At 39.5% G+C, this 21,354-nt stretch overlaps 1 protein-coding gene across 3 annotated transcripts in view; it reads left to right on the top strand.

Annotated features, from left to right (window-relative positions):
• Positions 1–18,477, top strand: part of LOC146642047 (glutaminase kidney isoform, mitochondrial) — a 33,318-nt gene extending 14,841 nt beyond the window's left edge. For all 3 annotated transcript variants that reach the window (XM_085397600.1, XM_085397599.1, XM_085397601.1), the window contains exons 4-18: positions 727–856; positions 1,035–1,114; positions 1,358–1,521; positions 3,131–3,189; positions 10,907–10,939; positions 11,895–11,953; positions 12,171–12,237; positions 12,505–12,555; positions 12,656–12,832; positions 13,087–13,218; positions 14,173–14,265; positions 14,910–14,971; positions 16,234–16,310; positions 16,388–16,451; positions 16,618–18,477. In XM_085397600.1, the coding sequence (XP_085253726.1) occupies positions 727–856; positions 1,035–1,114; positions 1,358–1,521; positions 3,131–3,189; positions 10,907–10,939; positions 11,895–11,953; positions 12,171–12,237; positions 12,505–12,555; positions 12,656–12,832; positions 13,087–13,218; positions 14,173–14,265; positions 14,910–14,971; positions 16,234–16,310; positions 16,388–16,451; positions 16,618–16,762 (1,393 nt within the window). In that variant the 3' untranslated portion in view covers positions 16,763–18,477. The remainder of the gene's footprint in view (positions 1–726; positions 857–1,034; positions 1,115–1,357; positions 1,522–3,130; positions 3,190–10,906; positions 10,940–11,894; positions 11,954–12,170; positions 12,238–12,504; positions 12,556–12,655; positions 12,833–13,086; positions 13,219–14,172; positions 14,266–14,909; positions 14,972–16,233; positions 16,311–16,387; positions 16,452–16,617) is intronic.
• The last annotated feature ends 2,877 nt before the right edge of the window (positions 18,478–21,354 follow it).

Here is a 21,354-nt window from a genome sequence, read left to right as displayed (position 1 = left end):
GCAGCTGTTTGCGTGTCGAGGAGCCTGTGCCATCACCAGGGAAGTCTCAAATGTCCCAGGAATGGGTGGACCAAAGACCAGCTTTCCAGAGTCATTATTTTGTTTTAGGAGTCTTATTTTTCATTTTGTTAGACATGGCACAGTTTAAAGTAAAAGAAGACCACTCTAATTTGTCATGTGTTGTCATATTTTGATATATTTGATTACCTTTCATTGGTTATATTATATCGGGTAAAAATCACCCGGCATTAGTGATCGTGTTACTATTTATAGCGATAGTGTTCTAGGGTTAAAAGCTTTATAATAATAATGGATTTATATAGCGCTTTTCAAGGCACCCAAAGCGCTTTACAATACCACTATTCATTCACTCTCACATTCACACACTGGTGGAGGCAGCTACAGTTGTAGCCACAGCTGCCCTGGGGCAGACTGACAGAAGCCAGGCTGCCATATCGCGCCATCGGCCCCTCTGGCCAACACCAGTAGGCGGTAGGGTAAAGTGTCTTGCCCAAGGACACAACGACCAGGACAGAGAGCCCGGGGATCGAACCGGCGACCTTCCGGTTACAGATGCGATTCCCAGCCCCCTGAGCCACGGTCGCTTTGTGTCCGTTAACTAGCTCCATACTTGTCATTAAAGTCTCAGAGGATTTGAAGCAGTCATAAAGGTCAATAAGGACATTCTGTACTCCTCAGCCTAAATATTTCTCTTTCCTGCCTCAGATGTGTCCAGAGCAACATCGTTTTGCTCACCCAGGCCTTCAGGAAGAAGTTTGTTATTCCAGACTTCCAGTCCTTCTCTGCTCACATCGACGAGCTGTACGAAAACGCCAAAAAAATGTCTGGAGGGCAGGTCAGTGAGAGCAGAGCTGAGTAGAACTGTATCTAACCGTTCCTTATAGACCAGTTTTAACATTGTGAGTCATTTGTCTGTTTGTCGAATACTTTGTGACATTAAATAACAGCCAGGACAAGATGGTTGGGAGTGAGGAATAGGTCAGATTAAACCTCATTGTTTCTTCACCCTGTAGGTGGCAGACTATATTCCCCAGCTGGCACGCTTCAGCCCAGACCTGTGGGCCGTCGCCCTGTGCACAGTCGACGGACAGAGGTATTCTGACTACGTGTAGAAGAACCTACAGAGGATGGTTTCTTCACCAGAAGCTTTGTAGTAAATGTATTTTTCACAAGTGGCTGTCAGATATGAGAAAATGGGGATGTGGTAAAAGCCAGACTTATCATTACGTAGATTTAGAGAGATTTTCTATTTCCTCTGACTCTGAAAAACTACTAACATACACCTTAAGAGTTTGAAGGTATAAGTGTATAAGTGATACACTTGTGTCTTTCGCAGGCACACTGTCGGCGACACCAAAGTTCCCTTCTGTCTGCAGTCCTGCGTGAAGCCGCTGAAATACGCCATCGCCGTTCACGACCACGGCACCGAGTACGTACATCGCTTCATCGGCAAAGAGCCCAGCGGCCTGCGCTTCAACAAGCTCTTCCTGAACGAGGACGGTGAGGAATCGGTCACTTCACACCTTCACATGGCGCACAGGTGCATGCAGTCTCTGTAAGAGGAGCCATTCACGTGGCCTGGTTTCCATGGCGCCATGATAAATTGTTAAGGAGCGTAGTTGGATAAAACAAAGTGGGCAGTGTGTAACGGAGACAGAAAAAACTTGAAAAACAACAAGCTGTTGGCATGTGGTTCCTTAAAAAGCAGGCAGAACAGAGCAGCCGAGACACAGAGGCGCTCTTTTAGTATCAGTCCTGCAGTGCAGGGGAATCAGAGCGTGGTTTCCCACAGGTCTGAAATACACCGAGGATGTCAGGCGATATCAGTTATCTCAATATAGAGCAGGTCATTTGTTCTTCGAGCACAGTGGGCCTTATGAGCTCAAAAAAACACTTTATTTCTGGACTCTACTTGAGTAACTTTGCATCTTGCACAGTTCAGAGTAATCCTCATACAGCTGTGGTCAGAAGGTTACGTTCACCTATCGTGGGCATTAATTTCATGGAGATTTGGGGTTTTGGTTGAATCATTGTGAAGCATATGCTTTTAATCAATTTAAAAAAACCAAGAAATGAGTGAATAAGTTTGAATTTATTTTAGATTTAATGGCGTGTTTAGGTGCTCAACCGGGAGTGTTTAGGGAAGCCATATGTTGACTGTTGTTGTGTGTTTGTACTTTGCACATATCACATGTTTAAAACACTCCTTCCATTCCTTGTTCATATGTTTGTTTTTTTGTTTTTTTTATGTCTGTCTCTGGTTTTATATCTGTGAGATTATTCTGGTTTTGTTTGCTTGGATAAGAGATGTTGACAAAGTTTAACTTTGAGGATTTTATTTGCAGTTGAACAAAGCTTATACATTGGAACACATGTTGCTGCAATACTCACCATGTCGAAATGTTAAAGAGCAGTAACTTGGTGAAGTGAAGTAATGTCATATGTTGAATACAAATACGGTTAGCAGTTTTTGTTCAACCTGAATAGAGTTGGGTTTTATTGTGTCTGTAGCTTCTCTGAGCGGAAACTGGTGTGAGAACGTTTCCAGGTTTCCTCTTTGTTGTTATCAAACCGAGCAGAGAAGTCGGTGGTGGCACAGATATTCCAGCTGTTTATTTTCCCTTTAAAAAAAGTGAAAAGAAGGAAACATGGCTCTTCCTGTTGCTTACGACGATTACAACTCAGAGGGGAAGTGTTGTAATTGTGCCCTATATGTTTTTTTAGTTCACTCAGTAGATTATTCACTTGTGTTTTGATCTCTGGCACAAAAAGGCTTCCCTTCTTTTTCTTTTACTGTATACTTTTTGAGAAAGTAAACAGTAAGTCACAAATTACTGTGTTCCCAAGTTGCTTTTCCAAGGGCTTGTAGAACAAAGAGGCGGAGCTTGCAGTATCTGGCTAATCAGAAACATGAGCAGGACTTCCATCAGCAGAGTGGCCAATTTTTAAAAAGAACATCAAACAATATAATACGGAATAATAAACTGTGGACTCTATCAGCTTATATACAACAGAGTAGTATGTGGCTGTGATGTGCTCAGTGAAGGTGTTCCTGTAGCATTAGCTTGCTAAAACCTGCTCTTATTAACTTCTATTTCCTGTCCTGCAGATAAACCACACAACCCCATGGTTAATGCTGGTGCTATTGTCTGCACCTCCCTCATTAAGGTAAGCTTTTATTCTACATATATTCACTGTGGAAGCAAATGTTCAATCACAACCCCGTAAATTTGATTTGAGGCCCCTGTGATTTTTGCTTCGTTTTCGTTTTATAAATCCACATATGTAGATTTACGTTTTACTCCCCTAAAGATGATTTTTCTGGATGTCTGACTGGAGCAGGGAGTAAAATAGTTGGAGAGAAATTGAATGGAATAAAATTATAATCGTGTGCAGAACGTGTTTCCGCCAGATTAGTGTATACAGGGAGATTAAGGTTATAGATAATCATGCTGAAAGGGGATTTGGTTGAAAGCGGCATCGCTCGGAGATCCTGCGCACACACACTCCACAGAGTGGGTGGAGCTGGAGAGCAGGTCAGCTCCACCACATTTAATCAGAGAACTCTTCTATTACCCGAGAGTTTCATTAAATATCCTCCTCTGACCTGCGTACAGACGCACAGGGAGCTGCGGTGAATACAAGAGCACCACCTGCTGATTGAATCAAAATTAAAAACTCCTTCCTCATTTGGCCGGTGAGGATGAGTCCAGGAGGGCTTTTTAGAGAGGAGTTTAATTACATTCAATAAGAGAGAGATGGAACGCAAAATCAAACAAGTTGGAAAATCTTCAGGCAAATCCTGGAAGTGAACATGTTGGAGTGCTTGTAGGAAACAGCATTGCATACTTTATTTTTCCCAAAAGCTGGAAAATGGTTAAAGCAGCCAAAAATGTCTGGCTTACTAAAACAAATACAGTATTGCAACAAAATGGCTGAAAAGGTGAAGAAGCATTTCCATTACACAGAAAATAGAAATAGACAGAGTGAGGCTGCTAACAGTGCAGTGGTTTATAAATTAGCAGGTCAAAACTGAGCAAATGTAATGAGGGAGATACAGGGTAAGGGCAAGTTTTATGCATGTTTATCTCCAGAAACAGTACAGCTATTCAGATCAAGGACAGGCAGCTGAGTGAGAACACATCTGAGGTCAAACTCCTCAAACTGTAATAGCTGACTTGCAGGATAACACAGCAGCCTTTGTTACCATCAGATTTTGACCCAACACTGTGAAAAAGTGTTTGTCCTGTTCCTGATTATCTATTGTTTTGTATGTTTGTCACACGTAAATGTTTTAGATCATCAAACAAATTTAAATGTTAACCACAGATGACACAATTAAACACAAAATGCAGTTTTTAAATGAAGGTGTTTGTTATTAAGGGGAAAAAGTGATTGCCCTCTAAACCTGGTGCTGAGCAACAACTCTAAATGTGCCAAAGCTCCTATTTCTGCCAGCTCTGCGAGGCCCCAGATACAATATTAAAGTAAAGGGAAGAACTGATTCAGCCACTTGTAGGCAGAAAAGTGTTTCCACTGATGGTTGTATTTTTAACATTTCAGTATGTTATGTCCCAGATCTGATACTAGAGGGAAGTAAAAAGAAAACTACATGAAAGTGAGTTTGTGATGTTGCAGAGCTCTACGTGCCGACTGCTGAGAAGAAACGCGGATACTCTTGTGTTCTCTGCAGTTTTTATCTTGGAGATGTAGAGATATGACTTACAAACTCAAAACACGGCAAACTCCTCAACTAGCTGTAAGAAGAAAATTTGCTGCCCATAACACCCAATACAAAAATCTCTAATCTATTTTACCCTGACAGCAAGAACCCGCCCAGAACTCCTCCTTATCCTAAAAGAGCAAAATCACAGCAGTTTTCAGCCTCAGACTTGATGTTAGAGAAGAGCAAAAAAATTGCACAATTAACTCAACAAAAGGAAAATAAAGCCGCTGTGCTTTCCACTATCGTACCGTCTCTTTTCATAAAGGTTTGTTTGAAAAGATTTCCATAAACTAACACTGCTTCATCATTTGTTTAAAAACAGCAGCACAACTCCAAAATGATGTTAACACATCTACTGGACTGTGAAATGTAGAAGATTTAGGGAAAGGATTATATTACATCAGGGTTAGTAATTCTTTGTCTCCATCATTATGCTTTTATATTGAAAAGGTCCTTATGAGTCACACTGTAGGCGGTTTACTCTCGAGGGAGGAAGGATTTAGGATTCATCTACAGGAATCCACAGAAAAAGAAAATCATATCTATAAAAAAATTAAACTGAGTTCTTTAAGTTTGTCATTTCATTATGACCCAGTTATTTAATAGTTTTAAGTGTGAGAGAGGTCAGCTATTCTATTCCTGATTTCCTTATCCAAATCTCCTCCCTCCAACACTATCCGGTTGTTCAGTGATGACGCGACGAATCCTACTTCCGGGTCTAAAGTAGTCTGCGTTTAATATGGCTTTTGTGTTGTTAACATGTTTAATGTTATGTATTTTCTTCTATTTGATCTCAAAAAGCTCCTAAAACAGTCAGTGATCACTGTTGACCCTTGACCTATTGTGGATGGATTATCTCAGTTGTTCTCCTGGCTGAAGTTTGGTCCTTTTACAGCATCCTGCCATGCGATTACATTTGTTCCTGACCACCGAGAACACTCACGTTAACTTTTATCGAGTGGAAAAAAAGTTAGCTTGTTTATATTATGCTAACATAGCTGTGTCGCTAGCGGTCACGCAGCACATCATTATATACCAGCTAGCCAAACTTCAGTAACCCTACAAACGTCACTGCTGTTTAGTTTTCTGTCTTCATTTATGTTGGAAGTGATAGCAGAGCTGTACGTTTTAATTTGTTTCCAAAACCCCGCAGTCAGGACATGCTATATTGTATTTAGATAGAAGCTAGCGAGCTAACTCCCTGGTAACTTCCAACTCCGTTAAATGTCATAAATTCCGTTTTCATGGATGCCTGGATGTTAAACTCAATTGTTACACCTGGTAGAGCAGAACGCTGATCATTTTATTAAAGATGAAAGACTTTAGACAGTTTTTCAACTCTCAGTAATGCCATAGTGATCGTTTGATATATGGACCTGCAGCGGAGTTTAGACCCAGACACGGCTAGTGACGTCAGACTGAACAATCGGATAAACAGCCCAGCTTTCCATCCTTAAAAAGAAACATTTTATGTTGGTAATGTTATGATGAATCATCTCGTGTATCTCTTTTGGTAGAAACATTGTATGAAGATGATTGTTGCAAATGAATATCCAGCTGAGTGGACATAATGTATGTCGTCAGCAGAGGAAAAAGGTGAACTTTTCCACTTCTGATAATCATTCCCACAAGATGTAAAATCAGCTTTCTTGAGTCCCAGCCAATCACTGTTTAAATCACTTTAAACGCTCTCCTTTGTGATGTACCTTTTCAAGGCCCGTTGTGTGGTTTTATGTGTTGTTGCATATTTTACAGCATTAGGATCTTTGGGAAATTATGACCACACAGCCTCAGGTCAATGACGTTGGTAATTTTTCCTTTTTAATTATTTTTTCCCTTATTTGATCTGGATTTGTGAGAAGCTTTAGCCTCCACATGGCTGTCTATGAATGTTTTAATGTTGCTTTTTATACTTTTCCGCCTGCATTTCCCCTCCCCCCTCAAAAAAACCAAACTGTTTATACACCTGGATTATAAACAGTGCAGCTCTGGCACAAACACTGGTTTTATATCATACTCCATTCTTCTCTGGAGAGGGAGCTCTTTTTTTGTGCATATGTTTCTTTTCAAGCAATTTGTTTGTCTTTAGTAATCGGTATGAAAGAATAAGTCGTGTTAGTGGCGATGCTCGTAAATTCATGGGGATGTTTTGCTGTCTTTATTCAAAAGTGTGGTCCGTCAGTTTGAGAAACTTTTCTGGCGGCAGATTAAGAGCTCCATCATATGTTAGAGAAAAGCAGGAAGAGTCACCGTTTTAATTCTCTGAGAGTGATGTAGGGCTGCTCAATTAATCGAATTTTAATCACGATTACGATCTGGGCTTTCAACAATCATTAAAAATGACTGAGCCGATTATTAGCCCCTCCCTCATTTATCCGCGACACCTTAAAGGCCGGTCCGTGAAAATATTGTCGGGCATAAACCAGTCCGTGGCGCAAAAAAGGTTGGAGACCGCTGATTAAGAGGACCCGAGGGAAGCTCGGAAAGCTAAGCAGAAGTTATTTGGAGAGGAGAGTGACTGCTGTTGGTTGAAAAGAGAGTTTAAAAAAAAAAAACTTCAGTGGTGTTGCACACTATTTTATATTATTTTTTAAAGTCATTGTTAACCCTTTAAAGCCGGTCAGAGCAGCACGCTCCGTTTTGCGTAGCTATTGTTAAATCCCTGTAGAACCTGAACCGTGTAAGCTAGCGCAATAATTTGTTTTGCATATGAAACCGGAGGAGTTGTACTTACATCTGATGCCATCAGCTTGTCCTCGGTCACGGTTTCGTTCCACATAAAGCTTTGCAAAAATTGCATAAAAAGCGCTTGCAGGAACAAAAACCTAATATTCCAGAAACACGCTTTGCCGTTCCTATCAGCTGTTCGTAACACTTCCCACAGTGAAATGATGCACCTGCTGTTTTCTTTGCAAATTTGCATCATAGGATTGTTTTTTGTTTTTCCTGCAGTATATAAAAATTGCTGTATCTCCAAAATAAAACTATGAAGACACTCAAAATAAATTTCCTGTGGTGGGAAACTATTTTTTGCAACTTTATTGTATTTAAAGTTTTGAGGGATAAACCTCTTAAATTTCTCCAAGTAGAAATATATGTAAACAAAACAAAAGCGATTTTCAATTTTTTTTGTAGTTTATTGCACTTTTTTGCAATTTATGTAATTACTATGGACTTAATGCATACATATTATTAAAATATGGGCTATAACAGTTGTATTGATGTATAGCAACTTGAAATGCTCCCACAAATGGCACTACAGCATGTAAAAAAAATAATATAAGCTCTGGTGGACTTGGTTCTATAGTAGGTCTTAAAGGGTTAAATAAATATCGTCAAATAATCGTGATCTCAATTTCAGTGAAAATAATCGTGATTATCATTTTTGCCATAATCGAGCAGCCCTAGAGTGATGATTTGTCATGAGCAACAAGGACAATATAACTCCAGAGTGAGTTATGTTTTCGCAGCCATCTCCAGAGTGCCTAACTGGATTTATTTATTTCTTTTTATCACTTGTTTATTTACAGAAGCAATCATTTGTTCACGATGTCAGAGAGTTAGGGATTGGTAGGCACTAGTGGTGCAACGGATCACTGTTGATCCGTAATCCGAACCGATCCCACTCCACGGTTCGGCGCGCACGTGATCCGAAGATTCGAAAAAGAAGAAAAAAAGTATGTGTATGGTGTGCGTGGTCAGTCTGTCAAGCCATAGTTATGGCCAGCGCTAGCGGTCCAGGTGGAGAAGCAGAGGAGTTTGCGGCGTTTAAGCAGCCCTTTGCTGCCCAGTCCGTCCAGGATAAAGCTATTACAAAAGCTACTGGGGTGTTTAGCTGCAGACGTGAGGCCGTATTCCGTTGTGCAAAACAAGGGGTTTAAACTGTGATGAACGTGCTTGCATGATATCCTGTTGCGCATCCACTTCAGTGACAAGATCGTTCCAAGCATGTATGAACAGGAAAAGTCTAAAGTTATGGCTGAACTGTCCCAGGTGTCTTCTGTTGCCCTAACTACAAATGGGTGGATCTCCATGGCAACGGCAAGCTTCGTGAGCTTAATTAGTTTTTATATAATTGCGTGGAATGAGTCTTGAGTTGAATGTTTTTTAATAGGCAAAAAATACTTAAATAAGTAAATGGCGCGTTAAATTTGTCTTTTTGGGTTGTTTTTTTTGTTTTGTTTTGTTTTGCTGATCCTAAAATTGAGCCGATCCGTAGCTTAAAACCATGATCCGATCCGAACCGTGAGATTTTGGATCCGTTGCACCACTAGTAGGCACTGGACTGAACTTATGTAGATCTATTGTTTTGCATGTGTAATTAACACGAGGGCTTTCGGTGCCTCATATAATATTATTTAACCTTATACAGTCATATTTAGAGTGATGCACTGGGGAGGACAACACTGTCTTCCTAGAAATAGGGGATCAGGACCCCCGGGTCCCACCTTTGATTTTCACCTGAGGTCACAGCAGATTCATGCATCACTTTGGGAAAGCAAAATGAAAGAGTAAAGGTGAAGCTGGAGCCCAGAAAAACTCTGCAGGCAGCAGTAATTATAAATATCTGAGGTGCAGTTTAAAAGTAGAGCAGCAGCTTTCAGGGAGACTGTTACATGATCTGAAAATGAGAATTCATGCTCAGGCTGTTGAATAAAGGCAGTAACGTTCCCCGTGCTTCAGGCTTTGTTGTTCTTGTCACATTTGGCCAAAGTTTTGGTTTTTGTCTGATTTAAATCGAAGGAGGTGAGTTCACACTGCGAACCACATGACTGAGTCTGTTATCTGAGAGATAACAGTCACTCACTCCATCTACATCTACTGCTGTATTATAGTAATAATGATGAAGTTCTGCAGTGTTTAGTAAAGTTTTAAATTTGGTTCTTATTTATAGGTTTAAATACATTAGTGCTCCGTAACTTGATCTGGATCAACTGTATAAATATTTCTGGAAATGTTTATAATTTTACTGTAATAATAATAAAAAATGTAGGGAAACATGATTTAATGAAAGGACTCAAATAGAATCGAGTAGAGTTGAAACAATTTAAATGACATTAGGTGTAAAATAAGTAAGGTTTCATTCCACATCAACATCTGTATTTGTCAGTTATCGTAATTATCAATAAAATCTGTAAACAGGTAGGACAAAGAAATGTTGGCCTCAGAAAGGCTGAAGCAACTGTTGGGCTTAAAATACAGTGGCTCCTACATTTCCCACAATGCACCAGAAGTTTTCTTTGACTTTGACCTGTAAACCGGAGCCTTTAACCCTTAACCCCTTATTTTAGGGACTAAAATGACCAAGGAGTGAAATTATATTTTATAAAGCAGACGTCTTTAAAATGACTCTGCTGTTGTTTCTCATACTTCAATCCAAGTAGAAGAAAAACTTAAATGATACAAACATACTGTGATACATAATTCATTCAAATATACCTCGACAAACCAAATCTAGATGATCTGGTGACTCTGTAATACTCTGAGATCAACACAAACTGTAATGAAGTCTTCTTTACAAACATCTGGTTTGTAGAGATTCAGTGATTGGAAATCACTGAATCTCTTTGCATTTCTTTTCACTTCCAGTGAAAAGAAATGCAAAAAAAAGGCTTCAGTGTTAAAGAAACGTAATATTTCACACAATTCCCCATCGTCCACGCCACACCAACGCACCAGTTACTGTAAATGACTACAGAAAGCTGTAGAAGCAGCAGATTGATAAATATGAACTTAATTTTGTGGCTCGCAGTGTGATTGCACCTTAAAGTCTAATCACGTAACCATACAGTAAACACGCCTGTAGTAATCAGTAGCTGTGCTCTTAAGTCACTTATTTAAATGAACCTTTTATTTAATTCTCTATTCAAAAAAGCAGAAGCCCCAGAGTGGATTTAACAATTTTCGTTCACCTCCATCTCCAGCTAGTCTCCCACCCCTAATCTTAATTCATCTGACGTCATGCCTGAATGGTCTTTTTAACTGGTCACATGAGTAGTGATGTAAACCTGCACTGTTTTCCTGCCGTAGCTTAATTTCATAGAGACGTGGATCATACGTGATAGTGCTAATGTCGTCACACGGGTGACCGTTTTTCATGCTTTTATTACTGCAGTTTTTGTTTTATGAATATTTTGATTGGTTCTGTTTGTGTTACAGCAAGGGGCAAGCAACGCTGAGAAATTTGATTATGTGAGTACTATTGGGAAGATTTATTGAATATTTAAATATTGACTGAAGGAGAAGTTTCCAAACTGAAGTTATATAAAAAAAATGTCAGGGCTACATTATTCTTGGAATTATACCTTTTTCTTCAACACTTACACTTTAAAATTGTTTTTATTCTCAAAAATTTGATTCTAATTGTGAATATTTCTACTTTATTTTCAATTTTATTCTTGAAATTTTAGCTTCACACTCAAAATTTCATTGACATTTGTCAAATTTGAATTTTATTTTTATATATTGTTGTTTTATACGACATTATTCATTAAACATTTTTATTTAATTAACTTTTCTGTTGTCTTTAGTCTTGACATAGTTTTTACTTTAATCATAACGTTTTTACTTTGTAGTCTCAAAAGTTTGGTTTAAATCTTAATATTTAATATTCTTAATATTTAGACTATTTAAAATTACAATTACTCTTATTTTTTGAATACTTTGAATATCCCTTTGTCTTTAAAATGTAATCTTTAAACTGTAAAGGATGATTTTATTGTGAAAGTTTTACTTTTTTAAGTATTATTTTAGTTGTATAATTTCAGTATTATATTCCAAATTGCAATATTTTGGTTAAAATTTAGATTTAAGTTTATGATTTTGTACTAAAATTATAAGTTTATTTTGGATATTTTAATTGTATTGTTGTAATTTCATGTATAACTGATGAAGTTACAACAATGATTTTCTACCCAAATTTGTATATTTGTTTTCTTAAATTGAGTAAGTGTTAATGCCAGCAATTGTGACTTATTTGTAGAAGTTTCAGTTTTATTCTTTCAATTTTAACTTTAGCGTCAGCTGCTCTGCATTATCATTATTATTTATTTATTTTTTTATATGTATGCTCAGTGTCCTTGAGCCTTCTTCGTAGTCTTGTGTTTGTGTTGCGTGTTTACTCTGAATCTGCTCTTCTGCTCTGCAGGTCATGAACTTCATGAACAAGCTGGCAGGAAACGAGTATGTGGGCTTCAGCAATGCCACGTGAGTGCAGCAGAGTTAGAAATAAAACAGATTTTCCATGTTTAGATGAAATGAAGCACTTTAATGTCTTTGACAGATTTCTTGTTTACAAAACAGTTCTGCATCTCTGAGGTGGATCTCAGGTCTCGCAGCAACTTCCTGGTTCAGTTTGAGTTCATGTAACAGGATCTGAGTCGCATCATGAAATAAACCTCTCTCCTCTCTCTGTGTGGCTCAGTTTCCAGTCAGAGCGTGAGTCTGGAGACAGAAACTTCGCCATTGGCTACTACCTGAAGGAGAAGAAGGTGAGATTAGATGCTGCTGACAACTGAGACGGGATTTTGTTGTTTAAAAGGAAGCTTTTCTTCCTTTTGTGATTTCATTCTTAGCTTTTGTATTTTGAATTTTATTTTTGGTATTTCTGCATAAATATTAGGATTTCTGTTCCAGTAATTAATCAGTTTATCACCTGGTTTATCCTTTGATGTCTCTTGGTTTTCCTTTTTTCTGTTTGAAGAAAAGCAGCAGGTGTGTTATGAGTTCCCATTTTAAAGTGTTTTTATCTTTAACAGTGTTTTCCAGAGGGGACGGACATGACGTCCATCCTGGACTTCTACTTCCAGGTGAGTAGAGCTCATCCTGATGCAGTGGAATCACTAATGGGACAGGATTTTTGTTTGTCATTGTGATCCAATCATTCACGAATCTTTGTTTCTCAATCAGTTGTGCTCCATCGAGGTGACCTGTGAGAGTGCCAGCGTTATGGCGGCAACTCTGGCCAACGGTGGTTTCTGTCCAATCACGGGCGAGCGTGTGCTGAGCCCTGAGTCTGTGCGAAACACCCTGAGTCTGATGCACTCCTGCGGCATGTATGACTTCTCGGGACAGTTTGCTTTTCACGTCAGTATCTCCTCGTCCTGATCTCATGTTCAACCTGCTACCATCTCCCTGTTTTCCCGTTTTGCACCAGAACTTTAAAAATCTGCAATCTACAATTGCAGGGTTTCCTATAACTTAGACAATTGAAAATACAGTGCTCTACTGTAATGGTTTTTTTGGGGGGGGGGTTGGGATCTGTTGGTTACTTTAAGAAAGATGTGAGCCACACTTTTAACAGGTAATCTCACATCACACATTCTCTCTTTCTGCCTCAGGTTGGTCTGCCGGCTAAATCGGGTGTGGCTGGCGGGATCCTGCTGGTCGTTCCCAACGTGATGGGCATCATGTGTTGGTCTCCTCCGCTCGACAAGCTGGGCAACAGCGTCAGAGGCATCCAGTTCTGCACGGTAACATCATCTTTAAAGTCATTTCCTGGACTATGCTTGAGTAGCTTTGCATGATTCAAAATGGTAAATGGCCTGCATTTGTGAAGCGCTTTTCTAGTCCTTAAGGACCCCAAAGCGCTTTACACTACATTCAGTCATTCACCCATTCACACACACATTCACACTCCAGAGGGTCATCAACATGGCCCAAAAAATCATTGGACATCCTCTTCCCTCCCTGAAGGACCTGTACAGCACTCGCTGTCTCAAGAGGGCACGCAGCATCCTACGGGACTGCACACACCCAGGACACCGGGTGTTTAAGCTGCTGCCGTCTGGCAGGAGGTTCAGGCTGCTGAGGTCCCGAACAAATAGACTCAAGGACAGCTTTTACAACAGGGCAATAGCCCTGATCAATGCAAATAGCTGACCTGACTGGATACCTCCCTGGACTTTTTAGGGGGAGGTAACAATGTTTAAAACAATAACAATAATATTTATATTTATAACAAGGTGCAATAATAATTAATGTGCAATAATAACAGTGTGCAATACACATACACTTATTCTTCTTTTTTATACTAAGTTAATATACTGTGTTGTGTTGTTTGTTACGTTGTGATGTGTCATATCGTGTCGTGTTGTGTTATATGTAGTGCCGACGTAGGACAGTTTTTCCAATTTCATTGTACTACTGTACTATGTATGACTGTGCAATGACAATAAAGAGTTATCTTATCTTATCTTATCTTATCTTACACACACATTCACACACTGGCGATAGCAAGCTACATTGTAGCCACAGCTGCCCTGGGGCGCACTGACAGAGGCGAGGCTGCCGGACACAGACGCCACCGGGCCCTCTGACCACCACCAGTAGTTCAAAGTTCAAAATAATCCTTTATCTCCTTTATCTCACCCTAAGATACTTTTATTATTCTTTTTTAATATTTGGGTCATGTTTTCTCCTTTTAGGATTTGGTTTCCCTGTGTAACTTCCACAACTATGACAACCTGAGGCACTTTGCAAAGAAGCTGGATCCTCGCAGGGAGGGAGGAGACCAGAGGGTGAGCGCCAGCACCATCAGCCTTCATCCTTCTCCATTTTCACAACCTCGACTATTTTGACCTTTACACGCTGTAAATGTCCTTCTGCTGGAGTGCGGTGTTAAAATCCTGAATGTTTGATGCATATTTTGAGCCATTAAAGCTGCTGTTAGCTTGTGTGCTGTGATCTTCTTCACAGTGAGTAATGTCTGAGTTACATTACTGTGGGGTTCAGATTGAAAAAGACTGATCAGAAATCACCAGACATCACTACTCAGACTGCACTGCAACATAACTAACATAAGCGGAAGTTCCTTTTAACGCACCAACAGAGATCATTGATGTAATTATTTTGATTATTTTCTGCGGTTTAGAGCAGTTTGTGTTGATTTTGACTCTAAGTGTCACCATAAAAGGCAGATTACCCTCCTTGTTTGTGGAAGCTTAATCCACAGCGCCATCTGCTGGAAGATTACTGCATCAGCTGTGTTATTGTCCAGCTTTACACAACCTGATCATTGGTGTCTTTCACTGTACATTAAACCACATGAAAAACAACAAATATTAGATTTTTCAGTTCTACCATATTTCAAAAACACAGTAACACTAAGCTATGATGCATTATTATAGCATCACGGTCTCTGCTTTGTTTTCTCGTGTTTCAGGTGAAGTCTGTCATCAACCTGCTGTTTGCTGCTTACACAGGAGACGTGTCAGCTCTCAGGAGGTACGCCAGCTCTCAGGTTTAGTGTCAGTAACACTCAGGACCGTTGGACAGCACGGAGACATTCATTTGATTTTAATTTCATATATGATTTTTGGCCACCACACACAGATAACAGGCAGGTACACAAACCTCCGTGTAGACTTGAGCGCTCACCATCTGATGACAGCATCTACATCACTTGGGCCCAGGCACACCAATTGGATTATTTGACTTGTTGGTTTGGGGGAAAAAAACTGCACTAAAACTTGGCACCAATTTAAATCAGCAGGGTCCTGCTCTCATCTTTACATTCTGCTACGTTCCTGTAAGTTAATATTTCTAAATTAATCTTTGCAGGCTAATAATATAAAGTCTTTCATTCCATTCATTGGGTTCCCACGATGGATGTGAATAAAACTACTTGACGGTTCCTCTTTTTCTGCTGTGATGTTCTGCAAACACTGCAGGATTTTGACACTTTGGAGGGGGATAATGTATCTTTAGTAAACTGATCATTTTCCTGAAACTAGCGAATCATGTTTACTGGATAGTTGTCTATGGCCAAGTGGAAAGTGATTGGTTGATTTCAGTCCATTTCAGTTGAGAGCTGGATGGATACAGCCTCGCTTTTATGGGACATCTGAACTGATGTTGAACAGATCGCGTTAGAAATCATTGCAATGTTTTTATTATTTAACATCACTCGCATTAAATCGGAACTGCTTAGTGGGAGTAGCCCACACCATCTATTGTATCCACATTTATTTTTTGTTGTGTGCCTGTCTGTCTTCAGACTAGTCCTGTAAACTTCAAGCTGCTCAGTGCAGGGGAAGGCTGTGATTAGCACATGGGGACACACCATCAGTACTGATTTAGGGACCGCTTAAATTAGCTCTTTGCATTTTCATTGGCAGAGCCTGCATTTTAAATATCAGTCAGTAATAGTCATGCAGTTGTGGGAAGCCAAAATCAGGGAGTTTGCAAAAAGGGAAAGACATCTTTGCCTGTTTTGAGTCTCTTCTGAACAGCTGAGGTGCAGCATGTCCACCAAGGAAAAGGAGGTAGAGGTCTGATATGAAGATGTCAGCCACTAGATGGCTTTTCCCCCCCAGTTTAGTCTGCAAACATCACTTCTAGTCTTTAGGTAATTTACCTTCAGCACCATCGCAAAGAGCTTGAAACTTAAAGAAACCCACATGATTGAACCAAGTCCAAATTAGTCTGGTTGTTTCCACATGGCTCTCACTCCTTCCTTCCTGCTTGGCTGTTCTGTCTTTGTGCAGGTTTGCGCTGTCCTCCATGGACATGGAGCAGAGGGACTACGACTCGAGGACAGCGCTGCACGTGGCCGCCGCTGAAGGTGAAATGCGTACAGTCAGGTTGTCGTCATGGCAATTACTCTGTTCGGTCAGCTGACCCGATGTTTGTGTGTTTCAGGACATGCTGAGGTGGTCCGCTTCCTGCTGGAGGCCTGCAAGGTCAACCCAGTTCCCAAAGACAGGTAACCGAGACCACACTTTACTTTAGTTATCTTTTTAATAAATACATGTAAAAAAAAAAAAAAAAACCTTATCTAGATAGATGGAGATGGAGGGAATTTCTTTGAGCCAGATGTGTTAAATGAAACGAGGTGGATTTGTGTTTAAAGTTCTTCGTGTCTGGTGCAGGTGGGGGAACACGCCGATGGATGAGGCCGTGCACTTCGGCCACCATGACGTCGTCACCATCCTCCGCGATTACCACAATCAGTACACCCATCAGGAAGGCAGCACGGCCAAGAAGAACGAAGAGAACCTGGACGGGCTGCTGTGATGGAGAATGCGCTGCTCAGGCGTGTGAGGCCGGGCGCTTGCCTCCGCCGGCGAGGGGAAGAGATCAGGCGGTGCTTTAGACAAAAAACTGGAAAGATCGCAAGTAGACTCATCGCTGAAATAACTGAAAACAAACCTTTACAGTATCTGTTAGCGCAGCAGCCGCCTCCCTCCGAGTGTAAATGCTCGTCATCATGTTCTCTTTAGGTGTCGTTGGGTTTTTGTATCGCGTGTGTGTACTCTGAGTGTGGAAGTACTCTTATTTTCCGTGTTTCAGCTTTTACGTTGACGGTTCTTTTTATTCTGAGCAGCAGCAGTATAAAACCTTTGTTATGGAATGTAACTCCTCCCCCCCAAACACTTTTTGATGTGCGTTTGTGATAATCGATGTAAGATAAACTGTACATTACTGTAGTGTTTGTGTATATTAACCGAGGACGGCGAGTCTCTGTAAATAGGTGTAAAAATGTGTAGTCGATCGGTCTCGTGTGGTGATGGGTTCAGATTTGATGACAGTGTGTGTTTCAGTCAAACTTTTGGATAGTATTTGAACCATAAAATTATTCTTCTTATTTTTTTTCGTAAGCAGTTTTTTAATGTGGCGACAGATGAGTTAAAGGGTTTTTTGTTTTTATTGTTGTTGTTTTTCCACTAAAACTGGAATTTTCACCCTTCTTTTCTTTTATTTACTTTAGCAAGCCAGCCAAAGTTCAGTTCCTACTTCGTCTCCTGACCATTGAAAGCGTTTCTGCATATCAGACGTGACACTGCCAGGGCTCCTGCAGGGAGAGTGAATGACTGTAAACATGCAAGAAAATGTTTTTCTTACACTTTGTCTTAGTTTAAAGAAGTCACAGCAGAAAATGGATGCACTCAGCAATGGAGATATTTCAATACTTTTATTTTGAAAGTCTGTCTAGTGTATTTCAGTATGTGGCATAAACAGTGAGTTGATTGGTCCCTGTGAGTTGCTTTAAAGTAACTAAGGAGTACTGTGAAAGTTGCTACTACTACTCTTACTATTCTAGTTATTATCACAAATCCTTTAGTGGCCTTGTTTGAAAACAGAAAGCGTCACATTTTAATCAGTTTAAACATTTTAAGGTCTCGCTAATAGAGACCTAGAGACTTGTCGCTGAGTTGAAATTGGTTGCAAAGACTGTGTTGCTCTGATAGTCAGCAGGTTGCTGTGATCGCCTGTTGTTGGCATCGAAGATGCCGACCGGTCTGCAGAGGTCCGTTCTCAGTCTTCATAATTTCTCTACCACTCAGTGAGCAGTTGGCAAGTGTCAGACAAGTTGGAGTCTTCCATACAAACTGCACAAATGCAGCAGCCTGTTAGCCACTAAAGCGAGGTTTTTGCTACACTAGTCTTTGTAATCGACCTTAAAATGAATACGCATGTTTCCCTAGCAACCTGTACGTTCTCTAGGATTAAGATAACACAGAGCAACTCGACAGTTTCACCTTACTTTTCTTTTGACTTCATAAATCATCTATATATCTTATAGATGGTTCTTAATCTTTCTCCTCATTGAACTTCTTTTTAAAACTTTATTGGTAATTCTACCAGTGTCTGACGACAGCCTCTGTAGTTTCTAGGCACAAATTGTAAAATCCCCCCAAACAACATTTAAATGCAGTGTTATTTAAATGGAGAATTAAAAGAAACTGCTTGAGTACTTTATTTTTTTCTTTCCTGCTGTAGACGTGAAAATTCCACATGTAAGTCCTCGGATCTACATCTTAATTAATCCTGCATTTTAAGCTAGTTAAAGTTGGAATTAAAAACATCCAGCATTCGTTTAACAACCAGTGAACTGCTTCCTTTGTTGATCCTCTCATTTTCTGCTGTTCAAATTTAAAGGCTTTTATTTTGGAGGAGCAGTCATACTTGAAAAGCAGATGTGTTTTTGTGTGTCTGAAGCACGCTTGACTGTTTTTACTTCTTTTTGAGCAAACAAACTGAACCAGACAGTCTGTAATGTAATCCACAACTTAGAAAATCCACAAACAGTTTTTGTTTTTTCCTCGGGTTTGGATCAGTTCATCCAGTTTACATTTCAAATTAAAAAAGGAACTTAAAGGAAGCACAAAACACCAATATTTTTGACACTAGTAGCAATAAGATGACGTGATTGTAGGATGAGGTGAACTGATCCAAATCCAAGTCCAAAGTATTCTGAATGTAACGTGTTTGGTGTCGTTCTGTTTCTTCTTCATGTGTATGTAAAGCTGCTGCAGCTCACTGAGCAAATGCAGGCGGCCCAGATATTTATTCACAGAATAAAAACATAGAAAAACCAGCTGGCTGTTTGAGTTTTATATGAATGATTTAGGAGGTTCCTTCACCGCCATGATGCTGGTTAAACCCACGACCATCTCCATCGTCACGTTTTAATATCTCTTCTCTCGTCTGAAAAGATGGCTCAGGCGATACAAGAGCTACCACACGCTTTTTTCTTTATTCCACCTAAAAAAAAAAAAGGGAAAACGTCAAGAGGATTTCAGTATTTCTTTTCCTTGATAACTCAGTGAGTAGGCTTTTTACTTCCTTTCACAGCAGGTGAAGGCTTGGTCAGATGAAAAGCAGATCAACCCTTTTGTGCTTCACTTTTCAAGCCTCTAAAAGTCACTGACAGGCCCGAGGTTGAACCCACAGCCAGTGAAAGCTCGGAATAACCGGCAAACACTGCGAATGACCGAAGACAACAAAAAGTGCTAAAACTCTGTAAATGTGTAAAGAAAAGAAAAAAGTACCTTTAATGTGATGATATAAAACTGACGTTTAACTGGCTGAAATTAAATAAGAGAGCAGTAGGTCTTAAAATATAAAACTTCACCTGTTTGTATTTGATCAAACAGATTTATTTTCCTGATATTCAAAGACTTCAACTTTTGGCATTACTCGAGTATGTACAGTAACATATTTATATAAATGTATTTACAGGCAGTATGGTAGTTGTTGGTGATATTACTCATGTCTCACCTGGTAACACTTATGACTGAGTAGTTTTAGTATTTTATGTGTGGTTTGTTTTTAAATACAATTTTCAGTGAAATACAAGAGAAAGTAAAAGTGATGTATTTTGGTTAGAGTGAAGGTTAAGATTGGATGGGCCCCATGAGATTTCTTTGGTTTTTAAGTCAGCCGCAGCACTCTTGACTTTGGGCTGGAGAATATTTAGCTTGTAGGAAACATTTTTGTGTACAACTAGACTAAACTTTGATCTTTAAATTCACAGCAACTGTCCCAGTCTAGAACCAGTTCAGAATAATGGAAGAAATAGATTTTAAAACCAGTTTGAAACATGGTGGCAGACACCTGAGGCCAGTAGTCAGGATTTCATCTTATCTAGATACAGTAACTCACTCCAGAGCAACAGGTTTGAAATTAAATGACCAGCATCGCCACTCCTGGAAGATCCCTCTGACCTCTGTGTGTCAACGCCAGGAAGGTCTAAAGTCTTTGTGTTGTGAAATTTGTTTTCTAAAACACAATTTTGCTCTGTGACTTTTTTCCACCTGTTGGCTGTAAACAGTTCAACAGTTATTGTTCTTTAAACATTACTAAACAAAAGTTTAAGACCAATTAAAAAATGTTTAGTCTCACTCCATTTCTTCTTGTTGCATATTGAAGCTCTACCTGGAACCTTGTTAAGATCCAACCATGCAAAATACGATTTTTTTTCTGCCATTTTTCGAGTCTTAAACTTTTGACTGGGACTGTATGACCCTAAAAGAGGATATCTGTTTGTACTTTGCAGGTAGACTAAGCGTATTTGAATTCTGTTTTTATTTTCTTTACTCTGAGCGCTACTGTACATAGCGCCGAAGCAGCTGAAAGACTAAAAATTGAAAACCATCCTTTTTTTTTTTTTTAAATGAATTTATTGAAATAATTCAGATTCTCCTGCATCTCAGTGATAGAGCTGTGAGTCTCAACTCACTTCCTGCCTTCACAAAGTCTAAACTTTATTAATGTATTAGATCTTTTCCAGCCTTACTGGCCAAAACTTTTGAAGAACATCCTTTGAATAGTATGTTACCTCACAATGCTTTTCCTCTCACACTGCAGCATCTGTGTTTTTGGTCTGCATTGTTTAAACTCTCATCTTTGTAAAATCAGTTGCTCTGTTGACAGTACATGTATCAATCGTTATACTGATGTTACTTGGCCCAGTTTAGAAGCAGCAGAAAAATATCAGTGTGAAACCTGTAACCTTAACAGTGTGTTAGTTCAGTTTAACCTCCGAAGACCCGAACTCTTTCATGGCATGCCTTTTTGATTTCTCTTTGCTCTTTGGGCTGATTGGGACCTGAAGAATGTAAAAAACAAACAATTAGCAGAATTTTTTATTTATTTTTTTAACCTGATTTTTGTTTCTGACAAAAATGAGATCCACATAAGAGGACATTTGTTTTAAATTTTGATAGAACAGTGGCAGCATAACGTCCTCGTAAGTGGATATCAGGCCCCTGTAGAGCAAAAACCCAGAATGTGATGTCCACATGTGGACGCTAGGTGCTAGGAGGTTAACTTAATTTTATACTTTTTATATAATTTTATAGCAACTGTTGTTTTAATGCTTT

The sequence above is a fragment of the Rhamphochromis longiceps genome, linkage group LG23 (genome assembly GCF_057381845.1).
Source record: "Rhamphochromis longiceps isolate RC_006_pf linkage group LG23, R_longiceps_female_GT1.1, whole genome shotgun sequence".
NCBI classification, from domain to species: domain Eukaryota; kingdom Metazoa; phylum Chordata; class Actinopteri; order Cichliformes; family Cichlidae; genus Rhamphochromis; species Rhamphochromis longiceps.
The sequence above is the reverse complement of the archived record's forward strand: the minus strand, read 5'-3'. Positions and strand labels throughout refer to the sequence as shown.